Below are 12,168 nucleotides of genomic sequence, written 5' to 3'. Positions count from 1 at the left end.
TCACGCTGGCCACGTGACCCGGAAGTGTCTCCGGACAGCGCTGGCCCCTGGCCTCTTAAGTGAGATGGGCGCACAACCCCAGAGTCTGTCAAGACTGGCCCGTACGGGCAGGGGTACCTTTACCTTTACCTTTAAGGGCAGGAACCGCTGGAGTCTCTTGCCACTTGGAGACTGGGGTGCATGAAACACTATATAAAGTAGGGAGAGTGATGCTCTCTCCTACTCCCACCTTCAGTTCTATGTGCCTTTCAAAACCAGCACATGAGCAGTTGAACAGAAAGTAGAGTGACTGAAAGCATACGAAGAAAAGAGACGCAATCTGAGACACTGGGGGAAATTGGAGATAACTTTTAATTGCCTGATTTTTCATGGGTTTCCCCAGCCCACATCCGTCAAATCACAGATGCCACCATTGATTGAAGCATAACCATTACAACTCTGGTGCTTTCCAGTGTTGCTGTGTCACAAAAACAGGGACCCAATACATGGATTATCATAATTTTTCTATGAGATCCCCTGAAAATCACCATCAAATCATAGATCACATGTGTCTACAGATGGATTCTGTGATTTGTTGGCTGCTTTGGTTTTTTTCTGAGGTTGTTTAATGAAATACTAAAAAAATCCGTCAGAATCTGTGCCTGCAACACCTTCGCTAAAGTTTTCTGTAGTGCTTGACCGAGGCAGATTTTTTTTTTTTTAACTGTATCAATATAAGCTTTAATTTTATAGTGGATTTTTTGGGAGACCCTGTGTAAAATCATGCAAATTCAAGAGGAACTGTTTTAATTCTACTGAATTACACTTTTGCCCAGATCACATTCAAAGGCAAAAGGGGTTTGTGTGTGAACTTTGTTGTTTATCTGGAGTGGGGTGACCCAGGGAGGGGTGGGGGGAGAGAAGCAACCAGAGCAGGCTGTGTTTCCACAACACACATTCCAGATTCTAATTGTGCCTGTAGGCCCCAAAAGATTGGTAACAGCACTATCTAGTGATGTGGGTACAGTTTTCCAACCTTGTGTGTAGCGTACATGCTATTTTCATATATATTACTCTTTCTGGATTGCTGTGTTTGTATGATTTCAGTAATCTTGTCATAGATGAAAAATGCAGTATAAGACTGCTAATCACTGTTTCATGTAGCAATATAAAAAGCCAGTTTTACTATTTTCTTATACAAAATTAGATTTTAAACATGCCATTTTCCTTAATTTATCTAGCTTCTACTTTTGGTTGCTTTGTTTTAATTATATATATTAGATAAAACATATATTTGCATTATTGCTAGTTAATGTTTAAGCGAATTAAGATGTGTTTGTGGTGATAATGGTGGTTTTTACCTTAAACGCAGTATTGATTTCTGGAAAAGAATCAAACGTTTTTGAATAAAAATCATACACTGTTTTCCAGTCTCCTGATAATTTAGCTTTTTCTATGTCTTCCCTAAACAGAAAGCACAAAATGCAACCAATTATACAGCTAGCAGAATATTTTACACAAACAGCTTTCAATACATTTTAGACAACCAGAAATATAAATACTAGGTTGTATCCCATAGTTGTATTTAATTTCTTTTTCATAAATTTTAAAAATCCAAATTACATTCAAATAGGTGTAATTACATTCATGTAAAAATAGCACCCATAAATGCAGTTAAAAGCAGAGAACCTTACATACTTTGGACCATTAGGGCTAGGCATGAAATAATGAGGAACTAAGGAGCTGAGATCCAAAGAAATGCACAGCTTCTTCCACATATTCCAAGGCAGCTCTGTTTTGCTAGAACAAAAGCTCCCCATGTCACATAGCACGCTGCTTTTATTAGTAAAGGAAATTTCACAAGCAGCTTGTGATTCAACACACGGTCAGTTCTTTAAAAAGAAAAATGCTAAAAGTTAAGCTACTGGAAGACCTAAGCTAGTTCTTTAGGTACAAATTGATATGCTCAAAGCAGTGATCCATCTTCTCCAGTGCTCACTCCAGAGTGCTTGGGAGCAGATTGCCATTTCTTCCTCTTTTACCCACCAGCCCGGCACAAGACGTTTCAGGAACACAGCAATGTAGCTGGCCTTTCATTCCAACCTGAACATAATCCATGTGTAGCAGCAAGATGGCAACTGTGTGCCATGCCATGTCACCTTAGCAAGACAGCAGCAGAGGTTGCATGCCACAGCAGACAGCCACTGAACAGGTGAGCCAGCCAGCTACTTCATGAACCATCTGCACTAGGAAACAAGATCACAGAAGCAGAGAATGCATGCCAGGCCTCCTGTCCCTAAGTTGCATGCTATCCAGGCAAGGTCATAATGCATCAGTAGCAGAGGCAGAGTGCCAGACCTGCCATCCATTGTGATGGGACAAACCACATGATCACAAAAGGGAGCAGAGTCGAGGAAGTAGCATCAACAGCAGGGACCAAACATAGCTAATCCATGAGTAAATGAAGCATTCAATCACAATGTGCCCAAGGTATCTGCCTAATGTTGTAACATTTGAGAAAGGCATGTAATGTCTTTGCTCCCCACCCCCAGCACCACCTCCATCTGCCACCAGGCTGTGAGAGACAGCAGCAGCCACCCTGGCAGTCATGTCTGAGATGGGATTATTTCCTGCTTCACCTGCTGTGGCCCAAAGATTCTCTAGCAAAGTGGCTGCTGGAATCCCTGGGAACTGGGAGGAAGGCATGTAACATATTTGCTCCCTCCTAGCATCTCCTACATCTGCCTCCAGTTAAAAATACATTCATTTAAAGGAAATTTTTGAGTTGAATTATTTATTCCTTGGTATGCATTCACAGGTTATATAGTTGCAGGAAATTAGAGTATGAAAAAATATGTATTTTCCAATAGAAGATGACCCATTTGGGAGTTTAGTATAAATATTACAAACTTTGTTTGGTTGCTGGATACAACATCTAAAATTTTAATTAGAATAATTAAAAAGAACATATCAATAAATCTATTAGCAGTACATATACACAAAATAATGCTACTTACCGGAAGTCTATTAGAGTTTTTGTTTGGATGGGAAGAGGATGTTCTGGTGGGACTGAAACTTTCATTTCTGCTGTAAGTATATCTACAGAGGTGCGCTGTTTTTGCCTAACATCGTGGCCAAGGGATGGAAGCTCTTTTGCTGATTCAGAAGCAAAAGTTTTAAAAAATCATAAACTGCAACTATAAAAATAATTAATTCGAAAGCAAACTAAAATATGGACACTATGTCTACCTGAACCTACCTGCATATTTGAAAGGAACTACCATTGAAATTCCACATAAACATAGCTAGGATTAGGTTGCAGTGATACCTCATGCCCATACATTTGTGCAAGTCATAAAATATACATTAATATATATATATATATATATATATATATATATATATATATATATATATAATTTTGTTTGGATCTAGAGGAGCCCAACAGGAAGGGACTGATGCAAGATGACTTTCATAAGCCCTTTCCCCAAAACCTTGTCGGAATGGGATGGGATGGGGTGGGAAGGGATGAGCTGAAGAGGAAAGGAAGCCACCAAAAACTATCAGGTGCACTTTCCATGAGCCAGGAACTGTATAAACTGTGGTTCTTGATTCTGGTTTCCCCCCCTAAACCATAGTTAAGACTAATTACAGTTTGTCCCAGTTTTGAAAGAATGACAAGCCACAGAAACAAAAGCTCCCAATATCCTTCCTTTGGCCATACAGGAGAGAGGAGTGAATGAGTCTAAGGCTTGTTCTCATAATGTTAAACCATAGGTTAGTGTTATGTCTAAACCCAGTCATAGAATTAACACTTATGAAGTTCCAGCACCTGAGGCACACAGTAACATTCAAATTCCTTTCAAACTGGAGCTATATTTCATATTCTAAGAATAAGAATGTAAAAGAAACCTTCTACTACACCAATTTAAATGGGAGTTTATGAAAAGTTTGAATAAATCACTAATCTCAGTGGGATAATATAATTTTAAAAAGGAAAGCAAGGTTTTGTTCATGTGACTTAAAATAATAAATAATATGTTTCATGATCCTTATGCTTCTGAACATCAGTGTCACTGATTTTAAATACAGCAACACCCTTTCTAGCATTATCTTTGAATAAACCAGAAATAAGCACCAAACAATAACATACTAAATTAATTAGTAAAAATTTTAAGAAGCTTTAAATAGCTGTACCAGTGGTGCAGTTTACAACAGCACCTTAAAGAATACTATATACACTGAAAGCTATTGATTATAAAAATAATTAAAATCCTTCCTGAACTCTGTTCTAAAAATACTTGGAACTGTTTAAGCGATGGTAAGATTTGTAAAGCGTTGTACTGATGAATAATGGTTTTGAGAATGTTGCTTGGTTACATTATGCAAAAATCACTTAACCAATGTATGAGAGGCAAGAATGTTAATGAAAAATCTGATGAACAAAGCATTTCTGATAAGAGAAGAGAGACTAGATTATTAGAGCATTAACTGGAAATGAATGGGTATGAAACAGTGCCATTTCTTCAATGACTGATACAAATGTCACGACGTGACAAGGTACAATTCTAGTTCAGAATTCTAAGGGTCAATTTCCAGTTTTGCTCTACACCCAAACCCTTCCAACCATATTCTAGCATATATTCAAATGGGCAAAGCTGTCATAAAACCTGTGTTATCATAGATACTGTTGCAATTCCTGTGGCAGTTTTTTCAGCTGTCCTATCCAGCAACAGCAAATACTTATGTATAGTTTTTAACATTAACCAGCAGTACAGATCCTGTTGGATTAAAAAAAAAAAAAAAAGACTTGCCCCCAATGTCAGTCATATTCACCCATACTGTTCTGATTATAAATTTAACAGTTCTCTCTGCCAGGGGCGGAGGAAGGGGGTGCGGTGGGTGTGGACCACCCTGGGTGTCACCACTGAGGGGGGTGACAAAATGCCGGGCAGCACTCACCGTGGGGTCTGCAGTGCGCCCGAGCCACATGTCTCTCCTGGGAGAGACATGGTGGCTTGGGCGCGCATCGGCTCTGCACTGCCCAAACGGTCCACCCGCTGTCTCCCCCCCAGTTGTAGGGTGGCTGAGTGGGTGGAGGCAGGCAGACTCCAGAGGCCCCACGGTGTGCCCTGCCCCTACGGGCACCCAAGCGGCTTCCTCCGCCGCTGCTGTCTGCCTGTGATGGTAACTCAACCCTGACTACAGTGGTACGTCGGGTTAAGTACTTAATTCGTTCCGGAGGTCCGTACTTAACCTGAAACTGTTCTTAACCTGAAGCACCACTTTAGCTAATGGGGCCTCCCGCTGCCGCCGTGCCGCCAGAGCCCGATTTCTGTTCTTATCCTGAAGCAAAGTTCTTAACCTGAAGCACTATTTCTGGCTTAGTGGAGTGTGTAACCTGAAGCGTATGTAACCTGAAGCATATGTAACCCGAGGTACCACTGTATTCTTACACACTTTTTCAAAAAAAGGCCTTCCAAAGCATCCAAACTATCTTTACTCAAGCTCTTTCAACAACCCCACTTCTTATATACTGCAAATATAAAAAAAAATATTGACATTTAAAACCAGCTAAGCAGACAGCAGGCTATGATTACTGCCACTGAAAAGCTTACTACATGCACAAAGTGCTTACTGTCAATGTTACACTCATTGTAGCTATTTCATCCTAAAACTCCCTGCTGACTTATTTATCTGTTCTAACTTGCATTTGTTAGACTGTTAGCTCCTATTGTGCTATGTCATTTATTATGACTTTAGAGTACTTTGCACAAACACAGTTCTACTAGCAAGCACCAAGGCACTGTCACAACACAAACAAAAAACAAAACAGCTACTAACAACAGTGCACCAAGTAGCTCCTACAGTCACAAATGGCTAAATAATGAAACTTTTGTTCTCTTACCGTTTTTTATATCTGCAATAACAAATTCTGTAGGTGAGCTTCCACTTCCAGTATCTTCTTGTTTCTGGCTGATGGTTGAAATGAAACTGCTGAATGGTGAAATATCATTTTTTGGTCCCGTCTCTAAGCTCTGCAATTAGAAAAAAACAATTCAATGCTGTGACATACAAGTTCCATTGATTTCAGTGGAATTTAGGGCTACTTCAAACATTATGAGAGTCAAACACGCATTTTTAATATTGACACAGTGTTGACACGTTTACATTTTTGCATTCATACACCTCTCTTTCCAAATTGGTTTGTCTGTCATATTATATTAGTGCATATACACTAAAAATGTAACAAGTGGAGTTATTAGGTACACCAAATTTTATGCAGGTTCTACCCTAAAAAAGTATATGCAGACACTTTTCTCTCTAAAAGTACCGTAGATTCTGGCATATTAGACGACTGGACATATTAGACGACCCCCCAAATTAGCAGCTGCAATTTAGGGATTTGTTTTATAAGCCCAGTCGCCTAATACGCTGGGCAGCTCCATGCTGGGAGAAAGGCGCCCGGTGCGGAGCCCGCTGCCCGCTGCTTCGGAGCCACTGCCGCAGCAGCGGGGGGTGGGGGCAGGCTCCACTCCGCGCCACCCATACCCATAAGGCGACCCCAACTTTTTAACCTCTTTTCTGGGATTAAAAAGTCGCCTTATACGCCAGAATCTATGGTAGATGTTAAAATCGATATGAAAATCTTAAGTCCTCAAACTCAATGAGGACTCTCTGGAGCCTGGATGTGCAAGAGACCACCTATGGAAGAGCCCCCAGACCAGAACTCTCCTCCTAAAGGACAGCTAAAGGTGGAACCATGAAAACTAGATGAGCCCAGAGTAATGCCATTTGCAAAAATATTCCACACAACATGCCACTCTCTAAACTTGGATACTTGGCTGACTAGTTCTTTAACCCTTTGCTTTGTTTTAACTAGAAAGGGAGCATATACTTTGAATGGCATACTCTAATCATAACTGCTTTGCTCTGTATTGAAGTTGTATTTCCCAAGAACATTCTTTAAATAAAAGTAATTAAAAGTTAAGCAGATAAAAGTTTTAAAATTTCATGGTTTAATAAACATAAACCATTCTTATAATATCCTGCTTTTAACATATAACATTTTGCATAAAGCTTGAATCACAGAAATCTCATATTTCAACTTGGAATGTATTTGTAAGGAAAACATTTTTAGAGCTGAATTTTTTTGAAGTATTTCCACGTAGTAAATAACTGTATGTGAGTTTTTTGATGACAATATTGTCACTATCTAATCAAATAGCCAATGACTCATCCCACCATCTGCTGACAATCTACTTAGAAATAAAATGTTAGTGACTATCATTTATCCTATCGTGTGCTGACAGTATTCTTGATATCCTTTTCCCTTGCCACCAAGGAATCTGGTTAGAATAAAACCATACCATTTGCTGTATGCAACTACTTAAGAATTAGGGCAGATAATTAGTACAGTGATAAAGCATGACAGAAAAAGAATGTAATATACTCAAGATAGATGTTCTTAGACAGAAAAAAATACCTATACATTGGGCAGAGGGAATACTTGCACAAGCTCTGCAATAACATCACCTACCATTAAAAATAAATTATTTTCTTTCTCAAAAACTACAGTGCAGCACCCATCAATTTGATTTCATAACAAATTAAGAACTATTTAGCCAATATTAGTAGGCTGGATTCTCATATACTAACTACAAAAGGATTGCTTTGGTACAAAAATAGAATTGTACCCCACATACTAAAAATGGTTTAGAGCATGCCATATGGCACTTCCCTGTCCTCTCTTAATTCAGTGCCTCTGAGCCAAACAAAACAATATAGGATGCTGAAGTGTGTGGGTCTGGAGTACCTACAGAATGAACAATACATGTTTTTATACTCTTTTGAAAGCTATTCAGGTTCTAGAAGCAGCTTGGTCAAAGCTGTATCTAAAGTTGTTATATCAGAGAAAGGAGAGGGCAGGCAGGGTCAGAGGAAGATGATGAAAAGTAGTGCATCTGGTCCAGTCACCAAAAGAAGGAACTCATGAAAGAGAAAGTGTCCTACATATTGTGGCCAAAGTACTTGCAAAGTACAATTAGAACAGGCAAATCCCCATATCCAAACTATTGAAAATCTTATTTAGCCATCTTTACTGTTCCCAAGACTTCAGCAGGCATTGCTGACATATTTTAAGCATACAGTGGTACCTTGGTTTAAGAATAGCTTAGTTTATAAACAACTTGGATTAAGAAAGCTGCAAACCCAAAGTAGGTTTTTTGGTTTGTGAACTTTGCGTTGGAATAAGAACATGTTTCGCTTTCTGTTGAGTGTGTTCCATTTGTAAATTGAGTCCTCCACTGCTATGGGAAAGCACACCTTGGTTTAAGAATGCTTTGGTTTAAGAACAGACTTCTGGAGCGGATTAAGTTCGTAAACCAAGGTACCACTGTATTTAGTTACAGGGCTCTCAGGAAGCTCTACTCCAATTCCCCACATATATCTGCATCCATAAGGGCTAGAAACATGTCTTTTATTTTAAAAAGCAGATTCTCAAGAAATTGATTTTCTACTCATAACCACATTCTATAGTTCTTCTGTGCGTCCACAGAATTATGTCAAATACATTCCTGTCTATTAATTCAGAGATCTACAACTTGAGTGCTTGTTGCTATACATTAAACAATTAAGGCATAAATTCTTATTTAGAACACTAAATAAAAACTCCTTTGTGATAAATGGGCTCCAGTTCAATAGCTCTTTCTTCTTTTCTCATTTCAAAATGTTTTATAAGCCTTGACGTTTGTTACCAAAATATCATTGTGTTCTTCTCCATCTGTTACTTTCCCTAGATACAATGAAGCATCTCTGTAACATAGTTATATTTAACACATTTTGTACTTCCTTTTTTTGCTACCTCCACCCAAGCCATTCAGATAAATAAATATAGACGTACAATTGTTATTCTTCTAAAATAGATGTGCTCCCTTTCATTACGTTACAGATATCTGTAACGCACAAAACAAGACAATCAAAAAAGATTTCAGTGTTAAATACATAGGTAAGCCTTTTAATTATTTGAGCTTCAGCACATAACTTTCATTGTACACAACTGGAAACAATCCCAAGCAGTGCTGTCTTTAGCCGCCGGGGTGCAAAGATGTGCCCAGTGCCCCCAAATTTAGTTTAGCCCCCAAATTAACTTTTATTAGGCTTATGTTAGACACCATGCTTAAGCCTTATTTCCTGTTTATGAAAGAAGGGAGGAAAAGAAACAAACTTTTTTATTTGCTCATTTATTTACAATACTTAAGTATACACCACCACCACACTTAAATTTATAAGTAATGTTTAGGCACCTACTTAGGAGAAACATCAGTCGTGTCAACGGTGCCACTGACCCCGCTGCCGCATAGCAGCTCAATACAATACGTAACATAATATTTTGATGTAAGAGTTAATTTCGCGTGCACAGCGCCATTGTGAATGACAAGCGCTGCCGCTGGTGCGGCATGTCTTTGGTAAATGAGCACACAAAGTCGAAAGTCCTTTAGTGAAACAGTAGGTATACATTTCGGTAATACCTAGGTATATATGTATTTTGTTTTTCTAGCTTGATCAAAATTATTTATTATTTCATAACAAGCAGATAGTTAAGAGCTTAGGCGGCTTCAGCGGTGGGTGCCTGGCACCCCCCAGAATTCAGCACCCTCAGATAAAGAAAGCCCTGATCCCAAGTACTATTTATGTATTGAATTTGTATCCCTCCTGCCCTCCTGAAGGAATCCCAGGGCAAACACATCCAGAATTTAAAAATGAAACAAAAACAGAGTGAAAACATTATGAAAACTATTAACATAAAACATCTTTTAAAAGTTACAGTTGGTCTCAAATGTTAAGAATCTAGCCGCAATATTGGCCTCTTGGGATGGTGCAGTTAATTTGGCCTTCAATTGGCGACTGTGAGAACAAGATGCTAGATTAGAAATGCCACTGGCCTGATCTGAGCAGGCAACTTACCATATGTTCTTAATTTTTAGGCACTTAATTTCAATCTGAGTTTACAAAAGCCTTTCACACAATTAGGACTTGAGTCATCATCCCCACAAATGTGCTTGATTATAATTTTCTACCCTGGTCTACATTTACTGTGAACGTTTTAGAATTATTTGCTAGGAAGAAAAAGGATGCTCAGTATTAGCTGAAGGGCTGGTGAGTGACTCTCACCCCCTGCTGCTTTTTTCTCCAGATGGCAAATTGCACTTTCCACTAGTAGGAGAAGAACAGAAAGCAGGAAGCAGAATGAGATTTGCTGCCTTGCAGCACAGGGGCCATGGATACATGGAATATAGCTTTTCAAATTCTCCTCAAATGAGCCTTTTGGCCTATTAAGATATTCAGAACAGGCTCTTCTGCAGTACCATAATGTGCTCAGTTAGATTTGGCAAATACACACTGTCACTCAATTGCTGTGAAGATCCACATGCCTTTCCACCTTGTAGGGCATCTGTTGGAAGGAAGTAAAGTTCTCAGCAATAAACCACAATATTCTGACACTTTAAATACTGTACAGGATGTTGTTCCATAAGCTAGTGATTCTATTGGGATCATAAATCTTCCACAGAACGAGGCTGCCAAAATATCAGTGCCCATCATTGGTTAACAACTTTTCTTCAAGCATGTGCCATTTTGCACTTCTAAAAAGTTTTGTTTTAGTCATTCTGAAAAAGTTATAGGTGCTGAGCACTCCCTCCCACTCTACCATTCAAGTGAGGGAGATTCGTGTAGCTTTTTGAACACAAATGAGTGATGCATAATAGAAAGATAACCTTCTCCTTCTCTAAAAAGTGTCTACTTACCTTTCCTTTTGCCCTCCCTTTGTTGCTGTTAACATTTTTTGATAGGTGTGCATTTAAGATCCAGTGGATCATGTATTTCTTACCCCAATAAGTATGGGGTGCCTTATTCACTGTTTGTGATGCAGTATAATCAGTCTATGGAAATGTGGCTAGATGTCATTTAATGCATGGAAGATCTTGGGGAACATTCCAGGCCCTTCTTAGGCACATTTTTAACCTGGATTTATCAACCCCCCAAGATTCGACCGATGATTTTGTTTCTAGTTAGGCAATTCTAAGCATTCATTTGTTGCTTAACTGTTTACTTTATAATTGCATTCTCCAAAAGCAATCTCCAGTCTCTCAAAGCTATCAAACTATGAGAGAAACTATAGCTGAGTAAAATAAAAAAAATCCTTCCAGTAGCACCTTAAAGACCAACTAAGTTAGTTCTTGGTATGAGCTTTCGTGTGCATGCACACTTCTTCAGATACATCTGAAGAAGTGTGCATGCACACGAAAGCTCATACCAAGAACTAACTTAGTTGGTCTTTAAGGTGCTACTGGAAGGATTTTTTTTATTTTGTTTATATTTAATGTGTATGTATAGCAAAATCCTTGCTCCCCTTAAAGTGTCCCCCTGAACTAGTTTCGCTTAATTATCCCCTGCAGTCCCCTTTCCTCCCAAACAGTCTTGACAAAATCTTCCTTGATACTTATTCACTGGACTTACAGATATTTAAACTATATTTATGCTAATAATTTGTTGATACATCGATGTTATAACGGCCTTGATTTAAAACGAAAAACAACGTGTTGGGATCTTATTCCGTGCCAGAAGAGAGAAATCCTGGAAACCACACCTACGCAATCTGTCCCATTCAGCACGCTAATTGTTCCGACAATGTAGCCAAAAATGGCAGGACCATTAAATACCAGCTACTTCTCTATGGATAAGTTTATAAGAACCCCCTCCCTCCACCCCCCCAAACCCCACTGATGCCAATCACTGGGTGCTGTTACATTAGTGAAACCAGTCAACATGTATATTATGTGTACACCTGAGAGGGTGGGAGGAAAAGAAAAAAAACCTCCCGTGAATTTCATGCCCTTTGCTTTCCCTTATCACCAGGAAAGATTTGGCCTTAAGCTGCTTTTTCACGGGAGTTGAAGCCGAGCCATTCATGCCAGCATCTCCTGGTGAGCTCAGCAGCGAAGCATCTGTGGACGGGAGAAGCTTTCCAGCATCCCTTAAAAGAGCATCTCAGGCGCCGGCGGTGGTCCATGAAAGCCTTTACTAGCCTTGCCGCAATCAGTCTGCCAGCCTTTATTAAGGAGCCGCTGTTTTGCTGCAGCAGACCGCTAGGAAGAACCAGGAGCTGGTATATAGAAACATAGAATGCAT

At 39.3% G+C, this 12,168-nt stretch overlaps 1 protein-coding gene across 1 annotated transcript in view; it reads right to left on the bottom strand.

Annotated features, from left to right (window-relative positions):
* HECTD2 (HECT domain E3 ubiquitin protein ligase 2) overlaps window positions 1–12,168 on the bottom strand; it is a 38,636-nt gene that overhangs the window by 25,432 nt on the left and 1,036 nt on the right. The window contains exons 2-4 of the mRNA XM_079976268.1: window positions 5,888–6,017; window positions 2,997–3,135; window positions 1,341–1,443 (exon numbers count right to left, since the gene is read on the bottom strand). Of these exons, the coding sequence (XP_079832394.1) occupies window positions 1,341–1,443; window positions 2,997–3,135; window positions 5,888–6,017 (372 nt within the window). The remainder of the gene's footprint in view (window positions 1–1,340; window positions 1,444–2,996; window positions 3,136–5,887; window positions 6,018–12,168) is intronic.

The sequence above is a fragment of the Podarcis cretensis genome, assembly GCF_951804945.1.
Source record: "Podarcis cretensis genome assembly, chromosome: 5".
In the NCBI taxonomy this organism is placed as follows: Eukaryota; Metazoa; Chordata; class Lepidosauria; order Squamata; family Lacertidae; genus Podarcis; species Podarcis cretensis.
Note: the sequence above shows the minus strand (reverse complement) of the source record. Positions and strands in the feature narration are given on the sequence as shown.